This window comes from Nothoprocta perdicaria, unplaced genomic scaffold (genome assembly GCF_003342845.1).
Source record: "Nothoprocta perdicaria isolate Ctin4 unplaced genomic scaffold, notPer1 scaffold_286, whole genome shotgun sequence".
NCBI classification, from domain to species: domain Eukaryota; kingdom Metazoa; phylum Chordata; class Aves; order Tinamiformes; family Tinamidae; genus Nothoprocta; species Nothoprocta perdicaria.
This window is the reverse complement of record NW_020455517.1, coordinates 508,436-525,943: the sequence shown is the minus strand read 5'-3', so window position 1 is coordinate 525,943 and position 17,508 is coordinate 508,436. Positions and strand designations below refer to the sequence as shown.

The 17,508-nt window shown below is 52.5% G+C and overlaps 2 protein-coding genes across 2 annotated transcripts in view; both read right to left on the bottom strand.

Moving 5' to 3' along the window:
* LOC112949093 (galactoside 3(4)-L-fucosyltransferase-like) overlaps positions 1-440 on the bottom strand; it is a 1,293-nt gene extending 853 nt beyond the window's left edge. Inside the window, exon 1 of the mRNA XM_026041471.1 lies at positions 4-440. Within this exon, the coding sequence (XP_025897256.1) occupies positions 4-440 (437 nt within the window). The remainder of the gene's footprint in view (positions 1-3) is intronic.
* Positions 441-4,522: 4,082 nt separating this feature from the next.
* Positions 4,523-5,605, bottom strand: LOC112949106 (galactoside 3(4)-L-fucosyltransferase-like). Its single transcript, XM_026041485.1, has one exon. It carries the CDS (start codon positions 5,603-5,605, stop codon positions 4,523-4,525), a length of 1,083 nt encoding a protein of 360 aa, XP_025897270.1.
* Between the last annotated feature and the right edge of the window lie 11,903 nt (positions 5,606-17,508).

The window sequence follows — 17,508 nt, the reverse complement described above, 5'->3', positions numbered from 1 at the left end:
CGCAGGTTGGGTGAGTTAGTGGGCGACTCCAGGTTGAACCAGATCCAGCGCTGCGCTGGCGCCCGCATGCCCAGGGGCAGCTGCTTGGGCCTGGCACTGACATCCTTGTGGTGCATGATGACGGCGTCGGCCTCCGGGTACCAGCTGTGGTCGGTGGTGAAGTGGCAGTCGGGGATGCCATAGATGACCGAGCAGTTCCGCGGCTTGAAGTGCTGCCCAAAGGGCCAGTTCCAGAGCATGACCAGCAGTGCGGCCCGTGCCTGCCCCGGCACCGCTCTGCTGCCGTTGTGCCACGGCCTGGCACGGCATGGCGCCGGCCTCAGCCCGGGCCCCAGGCGCCAAGCATAGGCCAGGAGGCAGAAGGCTACGGTGAGGCCGGCGAGCAGCCCCGCGAGGCCGCGGTGGCCGCAGGCCGGGGCCGTGCCCTGGGCGGGCTCCATGTGGGAGAGTGGTGCGACCCACCGCGTGGCRCCGGCCTGTGGCCTCCAGCGCTGTCCCGCCCGCCAGCACGTCCCCGCCCCCAGCCGCTGCCCCTGCCCCTGCCCAACACCTTCACCGCGTGTGTGTTAGAGCGACAAAGGTGATGAAGGGAAGGGAACATCTCCYGTGTGCGGAGAGACCGAGTGAGCTGGGCCTGTTCAGCCTGGAGAAGAGAAGGCTGAGAGGGGTCTAAGTTGTCTAAGTTCATGAAGGGGGAACRTGRGGARGAAGGGGGCAAGCTCTTCTCAGTGGTGGCCAGTGACAGGACAAGGGGCAATGGGTGTAAGTTGAAACCCAGGCAGCGCCATCTCCATGGGAGGAGGAACTTCTTTCCTGTGAGGGTGCCCGAGCCCTGGCACAGGCTGCCCAGGGAGGCTGGGGAGTCTCCTTCTCTGGAGATCCTCCAAACCCACCTGGATGCCGCCCTGTGCCCCGTGCTCTGGGTGTCCCTGCTGGAGCAGGGGTTTGGGCTAGATGATCTCTAGAGGTCCCTCCCAACCTTGAGCATTCTGTGATGCTGTGATGCTGTGATTCTGTGTATATTTATATATCCTAGGCCACGCCGCAGTGCGGGGTTGCAGTTTGATGGGGGGTGGAAATGAGGTAAGAGATGAACCCCCGTGCGTTCCAGCTGATTTCCCAAGGTTGGAGGGACTGGAGGTGGCTGGACTCATCTCTTAAGAAGGACACCAAATACTGTGGTAACYAYAGCCCCAACTCTGGCAGTACCAGCTTCATCATCTGTCGACCATAGATCCGATTGCCTTCAAAACAWGTAGTCGCGTTCCCAAATAGTATGATCYGCTATAGGCCTGACTCTGGCAGTATCGTGTCCACAAAGAGCCTGTTGTCTGTTGGTCCAGTCGCCCTAAAAAATTGAGTTCAGAAAAGCACGATTTATTCAAATGTAACATTTAAAGAACGGGTTCTGGATGTCAGTATAGGAAATTCTCTTCTACAGTGTGGGGTTCTTAGCTAGTGCCTAGTGTACAAATGCGCAATCATCACTCACCCCAGAAGATGGTAGAGGGCTCTCAACTTCGAGGAGTCTCCTCAGGTGGTGTTCCGACCAGAGGGGAGGAAATCAGCCTGTCCACTGATCCAGAAGTTACGATGGAGTCTTTCCTCTCTCCTCTTCCTTCATTCCTCCTTCCTTCCTTCTTTCCTTCTTCCTCCCTTTCCTTCTTCCTCCCTTTCCTTCTTCCTTTTCTACTTACTACCCTCATTAGTTCACCTTTTATATATTTTCTTTTACGTTTAGGTGGAGCTTGAGTGACTCTAGTCATACGTACTTTCGTTATTGATTGGTTTAAAACATCTCCCAGGTTAACTGAAAATATAGAGCATGCTCAGTGAGTTGGGGTCGTTTCTTGGAAGTGAGTAACTTCTAGGATGGGGTTATGTATTGGTATTATAATGAGATTAGAATAAGGAGAAGTTTGAGCAAAGTCCATTGGAAGGGACTCATCTGCCACCATTGTTGGCTCAGCACCAGGCATCGAATCACAGAATGTCCAGGGTTGGAAGGGACCTCTAGAGATCATCTAGTCCAACCTTCCTGCTCAAGCAGGGACACCTAAAGCATGTGGCACAGGGTGGCAATCAGATGGGTTTGAAGACCGCCAGAGAAGGAGACTCCACAACCACTCTGGGCAGCCTGTCACACTGTGTGGCTTACCAAGCTGCACGGTAAGACCAGGTTGCCACCTCTACAGGGAGTATAACAGAGTTTGTCTGCCATGTCTTCATTCTGCTCCACTCTCCATTCACTCAGCTGCACGGCACCATCAGGCTACCACCTCTGCAGGGAAGCCAACAAAGTTTGGCCACAGTGTCTCCATTTCGCTCCACTCTTCCATTACTCTCATCAGTGTGTGCTAGGAGGGCAGACTGTGTTGCCCCGGGAATCATGGAGAAGTGGATTCCATACATACCAACCATCCTGGGAGTGGTAATATCTCTCACCTCAAGCAAGCCTCTGTAATGCCCTAACTTCTCTTAGGCCCTGTTTTTTTCTTTAATTTCCCCTTTCTCAAGCAATTCTCTCACACAGGGTGCCACGGTGTAACGCTCCAGAAATGCTTATTCCTGAAGACTCCCTCCATGTCGCCACTGGGAAACTGCCGCTTGGGGTGGCCTCCACAGGTGCCAGCGCCCTTGCAGCACCTTTGCTGTTGCTTTTCCCAAGAGAAACTGTCCACAGAGCTGCAGAAAATCATTTCACCCCAATTTACACCCGCAGCAGCTCAAGCCATCTTGTCCAGAGCCACTATGAGCACTCCCACGGCCAGAGAAAGGGATTAAAGCCTTAACCGTCCTTCTGCTCTGCACAGGAGCACTCAGGCCGCAGCAGCATCATTAGCTAGTGCATTGAAGGCAATAATTAAGGGATGAAAGGCACACGGTCCCAGCAAAGCCCAGGGAGGGATGGAGACAATTATTCTACAAAAGTAAAAAGCAGTCGTGCCCCGCTAGTGTGATTCTCAGTGGAGAATAGGCTGGGGAAGGTGGGCCACGACAGACCACCTGGATTCCCAACAGTCCCTCCAAGGATCCTTGAGAAACAGGGCACCCTCTGGAAGATGATGACTAGTGAAGTGAAGGGAGGAAGCAGCATTTGGACTTCTCGGGGAAGGATCTGGCCCTCGGCTTGTGCTGACCAACACACTCAGGCCGCGTGCAATGCAGAGCAGGGAATAAGACGGTAATGGAGACCGTGGATGAGAAGGGACTCACAGCTGTGAAGAAGGTCTTGCAGGGGGGCCTTCTGCTACTGTGTGACTGCGGGGGGAAACATCGAGGGAGTTCATTGCCAATATTTGTTAATGATAGTGACAGAGAAAGAAATCGCATATCTCCATTTATTGCTGGACTTTGAGCTGTTTTACAGCATGGAAACAGCTCAGAGTTAAGGTAAATCTATGAAAAACTCAACTCAAGGTTCTGTAGTACCTGGTGGAAAAAAAATACCCAAAAGATGAATATCCAGAGCTGCAGGAAGGGAGCCCAGCAAGGCACCACTGCCTCCCGATTTCCATGGGCTCCCAACTCCCAGCGCAAGCAAATGGGAGCTGTGGAAAGGCTGCATGGGGCAAATACCTCAGTGCCATGGGGCTCCTCAACCTGGACAAGAGATCATTTATAGGAAGGCAGGAGAAAGTAGAATAAAGACCAGTTCTTCGGCATAGTTTTGCAACAGCAAGGCCTAAAAGGCGTCCCCTGAAGTGAGAAGCCGAGAGGTTCAGATGCTGCTAGGATGCCTTGCTGCAGGGTGCTGCACACAATAAAACTTTACAGTGCTGTAAGGAACAGCTGGGCAAATGGAAAAAAAAAAGATCTGCAAAGGGCAATTAATATACAGTCAGGACTTGTGGGGTCAGTAAGGGGGGAGAAGCTGAGGGAAAGTCAACACAGTCGGCCAAGCCAGGTGTTTCCAACACAAGACTTTCTCCTCGTTCTCTTGCCATTGACTGCTCTCACACTTCCCTGGAGCCAATTATGTCTCACTATTGMAGTTCAGCACCATGCCACAGTGCCCTGAAATGGTCAGAGGAGGTGAAAGTGGGGCAGGGAGGGGAAGAAGGAAGGGGTGGGACCGGTCCTTCCAGCAGCAGTAGGTTGCCTCATGGCCCAGTCAACCCTTCCAGCTGCAGCCTTGCAGAGTACAAAGTCCTTGAAATAGGCTGATGATACATATTCTTAGTCCACTACCCCTCCCAGCCTTTTGTTTCTGCTCTCCAACATATGGAGCAATCCAGATTTGTTTGAAGATTAAAAAAACAGAAAGAGCATTTTGCTCTGAATTTCTGCAAAGTCCAGGCTGTATAACTTGATCAACAACAGAAAAAAAAAATGCAATGCACTAACTCTGTCTAGTAGTCTATTAACTCGTAAGATAAACACCTAATTGCTTCCTTGTCCTTGTTGATTTCAGAGCTCCCATTGTCCCTCCATTTTCACAAAGTTCAATCATCCTGTGAAATTGCAGCCTACCCCAAGGAGTACAAGMTCAAAATGCAGTCAAGAGCTGAGCAAACAGCAGTTACAGAAACCATTTAGACAGCTCGGTCACCACCTGGTACCTGGCCTCCGACTGCAGGAAATGACAGGCTCGGCAGACGTGCGTTGCCCACCCAGATGTGACCACAGGCTTCAGCCGTTGCCGCCACTCRAAGTAGCGCTTGTATCTCTCCGAGTCCTCGCTCAGCTCCTGCAGGTACCGTGCCAGGTCCCGGGCACTGGCAAAGTCGTCAAYGTGGATGAAGGCATCAGGGGGCAGAAAGCGCTCGTAGTTGTTCCGCGGTGGCCCGAGGACGACAGGGACGGTGCCAGCAGACAAGGCGTTCCTCCAGACCTTCTCAGTGATATAGTCTTCGTGCTGTGAGTTCTCAAAGGCCAAGTAGAACTTGTACTGAGCCAAGGTGGACAGGAGCTGGTCTGAGGCCAGGGGCTGATGGTGCTGCCCGTAAACGTCCACGGCGATGTGCTGCTTCAGCTGCTGGTAGTACTTCACGCGGTACAAATGTGTCTGCCAGTTGCTGACCACCCAGGCTACCAGCTTGGACTTGGGAGGGATGCTGAAGGGCTGGGGTTGCTCAAGGATCTGCAGCTCCCCATAGGGGCTGAAGATATCCGAGTCCCTCCGGTAGGACATGGTGAGGTTGAAGAGGTTGTCCATGGCRCGCAGGTTGGGTGAGTTAGTGGGCGACTCCAGGTTGAACCAGATCCAGCGCTGGGAAGGGGTTCTAGTGGCCTTGCTCAGTTCCGCTGGATTTCTAAGCACATCCCTGTGGTGCACAATCACAGCATTTGCCTTGTGTAACCATGTGCGGTTGACGGTGAAGCGGCAGTCTGGTGTGCTGTAGAGCTCTGAACAGTTCCTGAAATTAAAGCGCTGCTCAAAGGGCCAGGTCCACAGCACAATGGTTATTCCATGCTTGCTTTTTGCCAAGGTGCTGTTATTTTCAGTGGGGGTTATTTGTGCACAGGATTGGGAACTATTCTGCTCTGGCTCRGGAGTCCCATATTGACGAAAAGAAACAAAGAGACAGAAGCTGAGTATGAAGCTGAAGAGCATGAGAGTGAGGAGTTTCTTGCAGGAATTTTTCCCTTCCATCAGCTCCATAAGTGAATCTGCAAACACCACAAGGAGGGCAGTGAGGTGCACGCTGACTACACAAGGACATGGCTCGAGCTGTGCAGAGAGGCACAGACAGGGGTTCAAATGACACTGGAAAGAGATAAAGTACATTTGCCACCAGCCACCTCCCAAGTCACCTCCTCAGGAGCTCCGTACACAGGACACTTAGAACAAACACTCATGCACAGGGCACAGCAGCTCATCCAAAGACCCCAGACTTTCCTCCCTCGTTACCCAACCTTTTTGAGAAAAGCTGCCATTCATTTCCCTAGAGAAACGCTGTGAACAGCCAGTTCAGAGTTGCTAAGGTCTAAGCAAACAGCAGGTGGATGTGATATGAAAACACAGAGAGAAGCAATGCCCGCCTGCACTCGGAGGGGAGAGCAGAAGTTTGCAGCGTCTTCTTGCTTCACCCAGTGCCTTTGCCCCCAACCCCAAGCAAGATTCCTCTTCCAATAGCTACCGAGAAAGAACAGGCTGTTGCAACCCACCTCCAGACTTGGTCCTGATGAGAAAGTGCGCCGTGGAGGGCAGTAGCGAAGGGGATGGCAAAAAAAAAAAAGGAGGAAAAGTGGAGAAGGAAGGAAAGCACAGCTATGGATATGGGGAGGGATCAGGGGTGTGCTCAGGTGTCCTTCCGTGGCCTAAGCCATGTGTGCCAATCAGCTACCACCATAAAACTGTCATCCAATRAGGAAGGCTGCGATGCAGGCAGTGCAGTTTCCTTTTTGACCGATTGAGTCAACTGAAAGGAGTCAACCTTGATGTTGTGCTTGTGGTTATTGAGAGGCCAGCTGCGTACGTGCCGGTTGGCTCCATATGTCAGTCTCAGACCATAGGGTTTCTTCGTGACGTTCTTCCTTCTCCACTCCACTTTGCTCTGTTCAGGATGGGAAAAACTGCCAAGGAACGAAGGTGTAGGCATGAGGTCCAAGAGCTCCTCACCTGGCTAATGGAGTTAACAACACAGTGCCCTCCATCCAAGTCTCCTAGATGCATTTTTAACACCTTGGGCTGTAATGCAGCGTCCATCTGGTGACTTCAGAGATCAATCTGCGTTTCAGAGTAGGTGAAAGCTTGAGTAAGGAGATAAGAGCTTGAGCTGGGTGACCCCACCTTCGTCCAATACCCACAGGCCTTGTGTTGGAGTGTCTCCAGCCCAGGTGAATAGGCATTGTACATGTCTGTACGGTCTGTGGGCATAGTGAGGTTGGTTGTTTGCTATGACCAGAGTGTATTGATCTTGCATTGAGCTTGTTGCACTTGGCTGGGACAAAAAAAAGCTATTATGTGTTATTATCATGCTGGAATATATTTGACTGTACATACGTATTGTTGGTATGGAATTAACATTCCCAGAATGTGTCTCAGCRCAGCTTCAGGACATTTGGGGTTGGCAGGTGGGTTGCAAATGGGCAATAACAATGTGGAGAACTTTACATTTCCAGCTGCTCTGCCAGGAGACACGTGTTTCTTGGGACAAAACTGGAGGTCCCCTGAAGGACCAGCTTAAATCCAGCTACCTCCCGCAGACTTGGTAGCACTCCAACGCAGGTGAGAGTGAAAAATACACCCATGAGTGATGGGTGCCATAACTCATGGATTGCTTACCCAGGGTGACCCGGGCAATGCAAGGTCTCACCACTCCTCACCTCGGCTAGAGAAGAGGCATCAGACATTTAAGTGCTCTGCCTAGAAACTCCGCACATGAAGTGCCGTGATGCCTTGGCCTTTCCTCACAGCATAGACTACATCTACACCAGCAGATTAAGCAGGTCTGGGACAGTAATTCACCTAGACTGTAGATGAACTACGGGACTGTAATTTCCCTAGATGCTCAAACAGCTGGAGTAGTTGCTGGCCCTGCAATGCTGATGCTGTGCCAAAAAAGACCCAAGCGTGGTATGGGAGTTACCACAGGCAAGGAACCACTCCCTACAGGTAGTTGGCATGTGGCCACCCCATTTTGGTGGCAAAGGACTTTCTAGCAATATTGGTTAGGATCAGGATCAGAGAACAGACTCCAGTACTGGTCTCCTCCAAGGACAGGCACAACTGTGAAGTCCAGGCATAGTTATGAAGTCTGGACACTACTTGGCTTCTTGCAATGAGGGGCGTCAGCTCTGCAACCAGAGGCATAATTGASTCCCCCAGCATATCCACGTGTTCCCAGCATGAATAGCAAAGTAACCACTGGATGCAATTTTACTCCCAGCCTCTGGATGCAATTTTACTCAAACCTGCAGCAGAGAAAGATGATTTGGGGTTTCTCAGCATCATGGGCATCCCAGGAGTTGAATGACCCTGTAGAGCCAGATGAGAGACTTCTTTCAGGTGGACTATCCCAAGATTTTTGTACCCCTGAAAAACAGGGCTGCAAGAAACGCAAGTCTCACCAAGGAGTAATTAATGTCAATTTAAACATATAAGTAGTGCTGGAGAAGCCATGAAAAAAATGTCATGGAGCTGTGAATCGAGAACTGTTCCAAGAGGTACACGTGACACAAGGTGACAGATTGCTTACTTCAAAAACTGATGTGAGATTGTAACACGGACAGAACAAAGAGGCCGTTTAGGTAATGGACTTGGCAGGTCCAAAGGCAGTTGCCAAGAATATTTATTGCTGTAAGATGAATAGTCCCACTAATCCCTACATCTGAAGACAAATAATATTGTGTTTCTGAGCAGCTTCCTGGTTACTGCCTTTGCTGACCCAGCGAGCAAGCAGCTGCAGAGCTGGGGGTGCTCAGCACGCACTCAGGTGAGCACAGCAAAATGCAAGGGCTGCATTCCCCATGCTGGAAAGCAAACGTGGCGCTCGCCCAGGACCGCTGGTAGCTGGATGCCTGAGCTCATTTGCCTCCAGAGAGGTCACCAAGCAGAGTTAATCCACAAGTGATCCTTGATGGATCGGCAAGAGTGCTGGATTTGTCTGCGCTAGTAAATAAATGGGCCAGAGACTATTTTTCATCCCTGAGGCCGAGGGACCTGGCGTGGCTCCCATCTCTGCTGCTTCATCCCAGGTTACTGCAGCCGCATCCAGCCTGTCTCTGTTCCGGGCTAGCCCTGGACCTTGCCCAAACATTGTCTGAGGCGTGCTAGTTGGCATGGGCCAAAATTTTGCCAAGGAATGTACAGTATGGACGATAACGGGACAGTGTTTAGATCCATGCCTTGGCTCAGTTTGGTTTCCTGTCACATACGCAGCCTCTGAGGATAAGCCCTCGCCCAAGGCTACAGCTAAGCTTGAATTCTTGGAGGGATTTCTCTAAACTCTTGCCCCAAGAACTGGTCCAAGCAGAGATTCCTGACAGGACAGGGCCTGAGTCTTGCAGCCTCATTAAGAATATGCCTTGGCTAGAGCAAGGTATTCAGGACCTCCTGTTTGTATTAAAATTGGTTGGAAACTGAACTCCATGAACCTCTACTCCCTTTGAAAAACTTCTACAGACTCTATAAGGGAATGCCGCTGCATTTCCCTGCTCCATCCAGCTTGGGGAAGACTTCAAAGCAAAACTGCAGGGCAAAGGAGTGAAAGGAATGGAGAATTCCWCTGGGAATAGTCACCAGGGAGGCCTGTGCGGGGCACTGCGTGTTGCTGTACTCAGCCGCTACCTGCTCATCTCTTGCAGAATGTTTCATTGAGGTTTTTCTGAAGCTTGTTCCAGGATGTTTCAGGAGCTCATCATCATCCAAGATGTTCCAGGAGCTGATCATCAACTGGTGCATCCCACCACAGTTCAGCTGGCTGTCCCAAACATGTAGCTGAGCCTTGGCTGCTAGGATGGGTAGGTCCTGTCTAAACATCATGACTGCAAATGATCTCCTCTGTCACCCTCAGCCCTTTTGCCTGCGCAGACCAAGGAGAAGCTTCATTGAATAAAGGTTCTGACCCTGCCAATTTTTCCAGTTTCCCAGTGTAAGTGAGGAGGACTGGGGAGATGCGAAGAACCCAATACCAAATCTACTGTAGGTCTAAGGTTGTTGAGCCTGTTGTTTGAGCCTTGCCATATAATTGCATACCCTGGTTGCAATCCAGCAATGGGTTTTGGAGTCTTTAGGCTAGACAGAGCTCATGGCCACAGCCCGGTAATGGCATGTGGAAAGATGCAGACACTGGGGGAACAAATTTAGCAAAGCCTGATCCGGAGCCTTTTCCTGTCAGCAGGAAGACTGGGATGGAAGCACAAGGTTGGCTGGGAGCCCTAAACACCAGCAATTGTCCAAACCTCTGCTTGGCCATCTGCCTTTTTGGGTGGGCCAAACCGCATTACCACCATCTCAACCCAGGCTGCCCCACATTCTGGCTGTATCTCCATTAAATCACCAGTTTGGTCTGTTCACCACCACCATGGCTGTCCCTGGAGAGCAACCTGACCCTTTGGCATGGGTCCAGTTCTGCATGGGGAGACCAGCACCAGGCAGCCTCACCACTGTTGCTAATGGGCTCCAGCATCCCGGAGAGCCACAGGGAGTGGAGCAGGAGGGTTGGGAAATTTCTGTATTCCCAAGAACGTGCTATTTCCTTCGGGAAGAAAATGAACCATTGCTGATCCACACCTCAGAGCAACACCAGCACCGACAGCTCCCTTCATTCGAGCTGTGCTCAAACGGGGCCAAGARACACCGACAGCCTCCTGCGGTGGAAACAGCAGCGCTGGGAAGCAGAGCTGTTGAGCGTCTCTGGGACTGGCTGAAGTCCAAATGCAGGGAATTGGGGAAGGATGAAAGCAGTGACCATAAAAAAGGAAGACCCAGCCCATGTGAAGGTCCTGTCCACCTAGAGCTAGTGTGGGCCCGACCCTTCCTCAGAGTTCTTGTTTGTTCACAGAGCGAGCTCTTCTTTGACCTGGTCCAGCTAGCAACTGAGCATCTSTAAGTCAGGCAGGAACAAAAGAACGTGTTTCCGTGGACAATTTAGGCCCATCTCCCTGATCTGTCCCAACAGGCTCCAGCTCACACCGTGTTGTTTGCTCCCTCCTTGMCGACCCCTGCCTGTCTTGAGATCACCTTGTGCCTTTCCTAGGTTAACAACTAACATTTCCAAGCAATTAATAATCAGCCTGGGGTGGCATTTGAGTGGGATTTCAGCAGCTGTAAATAGTAACACCTCAGAAACCCATCTCAGGACAAATGATCCAAACCAGACAGACTCAAATACTTAAGGAGAACCAAGGCTACAGAGGAACATAAAAAATAACCATGGTGGGTGATGAAGGGCCTGTTTTTTTTTTTAAGAGTAAACATTCCTAGCACACATGTAATCCAAATGCTGTCARAAGGCAGCCTGTTGGTGGCGAAGCCGGATTTCTTCTGTCCCATGCACACACGTTGCACACTAGGCTTAGAGGCAGGAGTAGAACTTTGCTTTTCTCCAATTTGCAGCACTGGATGGGGAGTCAAGATTTCCCCCGACTTGCAAAGCCTTCTGGCCTGCGTACAGATGTTCCTCATGGTTTTGCATGCTGGAGACAAGCTCTGGGAAAACGATTTCAGTCCAAGCAGCTTCCTGAGGTCTCCTGTTCCTCATCCATGCCCAGCTGAGCAGAGGGGACAACAGAACCCCCAGGAGCTGCAGGCTGAAAGCTACCACAGATGACTTGGAGAGAACTAACACATGGCCAAACAACCTTTCTGACAAGGTTTATGCTCTTTCCAACAAGACATTCCCATTCCCATTCCCAGTGCTACCTGAACTCYCAGCTGATGCCACATGAACATGGTCAGGAATGGAGCGTGCTCTGAAGTTATCTTCACAGCAGCCCCACAACAGTGGGCTCTTTTGGTGAACGATCTTGTGAGTAAATCATCGGGGAGTTTGGGGCAACTCTGCAACACTGAGGTTAGCCATCCCACCACCTCCTTCTTCGACCGGGTCCTGGTTGTCTTTTTGACTGGTTTCCTGAAGAAATGGCAGGTGCTGGAGGTCAGATGCTCTTCCTACAGGCTGCCACCCCTGTGCTTCCTGTACTTGCCTTACCCAAACGGTTGCCAACCTTTCCCATGGCATGTGAGAAGTTCTGCGGGGCTCTCCTCACTGCTGCATCTTACCTTTCTTCTTTATATATATATATATTTAAATAAATAAAATGCATCCCCATAGCTCCCTTTAACTGAGGATACACTACAACGCAGCTGCAATCCCTGACAGCAAAATGGAGCACGTCAAGGGCATTTCAGAGGCGGCTCCAGCCTGACCCGYGCTCCAGCTGCCGTGCCCGACCTCCACTTCAAAACAGAAGGTAGATAAGATGCTGCCTGCTAATGGCTTCCCATCTAAATATTAGGACCTTCCCTCTCAGCCAGTTTACTCTGAGCGATGACCCCCTGAACAGGGTCGCGGGGAATGGGAAACCGTGGGAGGTCTCCAGGTTTTATAAATGAGAGGGCATCGCTGTCATAACGTGGCCCTTGAGGCACTTGGGAGCCCCAGGCGCTGATTGATGGCCCCACACAGGTCTCCTGGGAGGGAACGGTGTCAGAGGGGYGTCGGGACGGGATTGCACGGGGATTTAGCAGTTTGGGTGCATTAAGAGAGATTTGTCAGTTGTTCACTGCATGTCTCCACCAAAAAGGTGGAGAATCTAAAGTCCTTTGGGAGGTAAGCTGGAGGAAACATTGCAGACGGTTGCAGTTGATGCAGTTGTGGTCCAGACACAGCTCTGGCTGCCTCTKATGGGCCGAGGCATCAACAAAGTGTTGACGCCGTCATGGCTGAGACCTGGATCTGGTGCCCRAAAGGCTGGTGAGACACGGGCTGCCGCCAGCCACCAAACTAGCAATGGCCCCCAGGGGGGTGGTTCCTGCRAGCACATGAACCTGGGGGCTCAGCSCCAGCCACRGACAGCGCAGGACTCAGGCTGAGAAGGGATCTGATTAACATGGGTAAGTTCATGAAGGRGGAATGCAGGGAGGAAGGGGCCAAGCTCAGAGCATTGGTGGCCAGTGACAGGACAAGGGGCAATGGGTATAAGTTGAACCCCAGGCAGCTCCATCTCCATGKGAGGAGGAACTTCTTTAGTGTGAGGGTGCCCGAGCCCTGGCACAGGCTGCCCAGGGAGGCTGGGGAGTCTCCTTCTCTSGAGGTCTCCAAACCCACCTGGATGCYGCCCTGTGCCCCGTGCTCTGGGTGTCCCTGCTGGAGCAGGAAGGTGGGAYTAGATGATCTCTAGAGGTCCCTTCCAACCTTGAACATTCTCTGATTCTGTGATTCTTCTGGGTGCTGGTGGTGACAAGTCTGGGCTCCCCACACGTGACAGTGGCTCCTCAGGGCAGTGTGGGGCAAATGCAGGAGCAGCGGAAGCTCCGGGAGATGCCCTGGGAGGGCTTCAGGGAGCCAAGTGTCAGCCAAGGTGTCCGTCCCCCTCCCCAGCGTCTCTGTTGGGCTCTTCCTCAGTCATTCCTGAGCACCTCAGCTGGGTCCCTGGGGAAAAGGCTTCCTTGGCTGTTTATTTTCGCGCCATGCTACACTTTTCTCAAGTTTCTAAACAGAAGTTGCTTCCAATTCCCCAAGCGGAAAATATTTCCTCTTGAAAATGTTAAAATGCAAACATTTCCGTTGYGGCCACGGTCCGCCCCCCATCTTTCTGAGATGAAAAATCCGTCCACAAAAATCCCTTTGCTGCAAAAAGCACTCACCCAAATGCCAAGGCGACCCTGCTTGAGTGGGGCAATTGAACTTGATGTTCTCCAGAGGTCCTTTCCAACCTCATCCTGCGATTCTCTGGTATTGGCCTCACTAGTCACAGTCCCAACTCCCCGCAAACCCTCTCTGCACAGCCCAGTGCCACAGAGGTTTGGGCAGGACTTTCTGCTGGCTGCCACCGGCTTTGCAGAATGATGAAACCAGGGGCATGAATTTTGTGTTTCACTTTTATATTTTATCGTTTTTCCCTCTTAGGGACCTTGGAAACGTAACACCGCTGCTTCCATGGGGCTGCACCCCATGGAACGGGGTGGCACTCGGTGCTTCCATGGGGCTGCCAGCATTTCAACGGGCACTCGTGGCGCTCACAGCAGCTTGAGGACCAGGAGCATCCATCGTGGTGCTGCAAAGGAGCAGGGCTTTCTCCTCATTTCTGCAAAGGTGCAGCCTTCCCTTGCGCCCTCTGAGGAATCAGGGACGGGGATGGCGGGAAGGACGGTGCCAGGCTCATGCCAGCGCCATCCACACGTGCCCATGCGCCCGTGCGCCCGCCAGCCCCGTGTCTGCAGCCGCGCTCCGCGCCGCCGCTCCTCCCAGCGCGACCCTGGCGCTGGCCCAAAGCCGCTCCCACGTGTCTGGGATGTTTTCCTCCTTCCTCAGCGCCGTGCGGCCGCGTTTCGCCCCGCTGCTGGCCCRCTCCGCGCGGCGTGCGCCTCGGACGCGTGCGCGCTCGGGGCTCTCGGTGGCCCCTTCTCTGTGTCCACCAGGGATGAGAAGCTGATGATGGCTCCCCAAAGCCTGCGCTTCATCCAGCCACATMTTTATGATTTGGGGGTTGTATTTTGGGAGTTTGGATGGGTTTTTTCCCCAGCTTGACTGCAAGCCTCTTGCTGGGGCTGCGCATCCCATATTTCTGCCGGGAGTCCTGGAGAGAGGAAGCAAGGCAGCTTCTTGCTGGGTCTGGCAGAAACTCAAACTTGGGGGATTTTTGGCAGATTTGGTCCCGGGGGTGAGACCTACATAGAAATCAGCAGTTTTGCAGAAGAGCAGGGGATTTGCGCCCTGCTCAGCTCAAGGGCTCCAGGAGAGCCCAGTCTTGCGGGAAAGGCCCTTCCTGGCACTGCACCATTTTCCTGGCTTTGTTTGCCTTGGGTTTTCCTGGGCGGTTTTCTGTGGAAGTGTTTCACAACCCTCAGAAGTAAATAAATAGCTAAATATATCAAAAGGGAAAGAAATCCTCGACTGCGGGCTTTCTATTTTTTTTTCCCCTGTACAATTTCTAACTTTTTCCACTTTGACGAAGATTTCATTCCTTTCACCAACCCCACCGGGGGAAAAGGCAATGGGGGCTAAACTGGGCCCAGGGGCCGAGAGGAGCCTCCCTGCCCTTCCCAGGATCTGGCAGGATCCCGGCAAATAGCGGACACACAGCCGGGAGCACTTTTTCCCTGATAAAGCTAAGAACATAATGATAATAATCTATTATTGCATGAGAAAATGAAGAGCTGGTAATGGCCAAACGCAGGCTGGTGAAGCCGTAGCTGCAGCTCTGCCCGGGGTGGCACCAGTTGGAGCTGGCGGCTGCCTCGTGCCCGCGCATGCTCCGGAGCTGCCGAGCCGGAGGCCACGTCGGAGGCCCGGCCTCGGCTCCTTAACAACGCGTTGGAGGGGATTTCATCGCTCATGTTGACAGAGGGAAGAAAACTCCGCAGGCCCAAGCGGCAGCTGGGATTTACGAGCTGGGACTTTGTTCCAGGTCTTTTCCACCAGCTCGTGGGAGACAGAGAAGGAGTGAGGGGAAAAAAAGGGGGRAAAAGGAGGGGAAAAACCCCACCGGAGCCAGGCAGTGCCTGTATTGGCATTCCCGCAGCTTGGATCGGCYGTGTTTCCAAGCCCTGCCAAGGACACGGGGGTAGCAGGATGTGCCAGAGTGGGTTGGCCGTGGCCCTGCTCTGCCCGCAGCTCCTGAGAGGATGGACATGGTCAGACGCTCAAGTGTCTCCCAAGCGCGAGGCTCTGGGAATTGTCCTCAGCCGAAACCAAAGGGGTTTTCCTAGAGAAAAAAAAAGTCTCGTTCCCTCCCCTCAGCTAATGCTGCAGGTGTGGGGCTGCCATCACGCACATTTTCTCCCTATTTTGCCCCAGGGCAGCATCTGCCTTCATTCCGCTCCAGGGTGAACACAGAACCTCCTGCACAGAGCGCTGGCCCAGCCAGCAGTTCTCTTTCAGGCAGCCCAACTTTCTCCTCGTGCTGCCGCGAGTCCTTGCAAAGGCTTCTGCTTCCAAACCGATCCAACGCAATCTAGGCACCCAAGCCATAAATGTTCCTTTTATTGCGCATGCCAAATATCCCCCGGCAATATGATTCCCGGGAATTTACGGGGCTTCCAGAGCCATTAATTCAGACCAGCTCATTGCTGCTGCTCTTTTTTTTTCCCTTCCCCGTGCTCAGTCTAATAATTCACGGCTGCTTTGCTCTGCAGTGGACTTTATGAGCGTTATTACGACCACTTGAGTGTGGAAATGCCTGCCGAGTTATGACAAGGGCTTTAATGCATCGTGGATCCCCTGCAGCTTGGAGAGACGGTGATAAAGCTCCATCATCTCCAAAGCCAGGTGTCCTCCAGAGAAGGCCATTTACTTGGCCAAATACTATGGATCCTGTTGCTCATGAAGGTCTTCTCAGATCGGATCCGGRTCCAGGGTGAGCTTTTCTTTGCCATGCTCCAGTGCTGGTGGCTCTCAACACTGGAGCATCCCTCCATGACAACATACTCCTGGAGCCCACAGGTCACCAGCACGATTTCTGGACTGAAACTCATCAAACACCACAAAAAGTCAGCAGGGACATCACAAGCACCTGTAGAAGAGCAGGTGAAAGCTTTATCTGGAGGCCCTGAACACATGGTGAGACAGGGGAGCTGGGTTGCCCAGATMACAGTCAGCAGATCCCTTAATCTCRTCACCCTTGTGTGCAGCATGGGATGGACCCTGCTGAACATCAGAAGAGCCTGAAGAATCATAGAATCGTAGAATCCTCAAGGTTGGAAGGGATCTCTAGAGGTCATCTAGTCCAACCTCCCTGCACATGCAGGGTCATTTAGAGCACAGGGCACAGGCTGTGTCCAAGCTGGTTTTGAAGATCTCCAGAGAAGGAGACTCCACAATCCCTCTGGGCAGCCTGTGCCAGGGCTCTGGCACTGTCACTGTTAAGAATTTTTTCCTTAAGTTCCTGGGGAACTTTCGGTGCTTTCCATCACATCACCCCTGCCACGGATGCAGTGGGAAGATGCTTCTTTTCCAGYGGGAAAGAGGCAGGAAATTAGAGCTTTTGCTCTTCACCTAGCTGGAAATGGGAGTGGACATCACACTGTGGGTTCATCTTCCTGGAGACCAAGGAGCTCTGGGATGGGGTTTTGCATCCGCCTGCAGATTCATCCTCTCACCTGATAACAGGTCCTGGCAGGCAACACAAGGCCTAGGAAAGGCCAGTTCCCCAGGGACACAGTCCCCCACGACCACCCAGCAGGAGCTGCAGTTCATGGTCTCGCCTGGAGCTGCTCTGCTCATGGCCCTCATATCTCAAAGGTGTCCTCCGGCTGCCGAGGGGCAAATATTTATCCATACTTGGCATTGCCGAGTGAAGTCTAAGTGTTCCCAGACCCCTTCAGCGAATGTTGTTTTAAGACCTGGCCTGTGGACACCTGGCTGGGATTAATCAGCAGAGGGGAGCGCAGGAGCGGGGCCATCCTAACCCTCTGCGTGGGAATGCCAGGATCACGGCAATGGAAGGGGGTTCCCTGGAGCAGCCTTTACCCCGTGGTTCCCAATCAGAGAGCAAAGCCCTCTGGGTTAGGAAAGCTTTGCTTTTTTTTTGGGTGGTTTCAAGAGAAAACCAGCTTCTCAACATGCTCCCAAATCTGAGCTCTTTCCAGGGTGCGGCAGCCAGGGATGAAATGRGGATGGAGCCGAGAGCTGGGTAGGTGCAGAGGCTGCAGCTGGCCAAGGAACCCACCAGGGCTTCTGACTTCCTTAGAGACAGCCCTAAAGAGCTAAGGATGATTTTCCATGGATTGAACGCCTGGGCAGGAATCTCGACCCCATCAATCAGCCCGCGTGGTCTCCCATCCTCCCAGAGATGGGAAAGAGGGACCTGTTTTCCCTGCCGCTGACCCCYCAGGCCCCTCTGCTGCTAAGCAGGTCCAACTGATATCGATGATACCAAACTGGGAGGAGGAGCTGA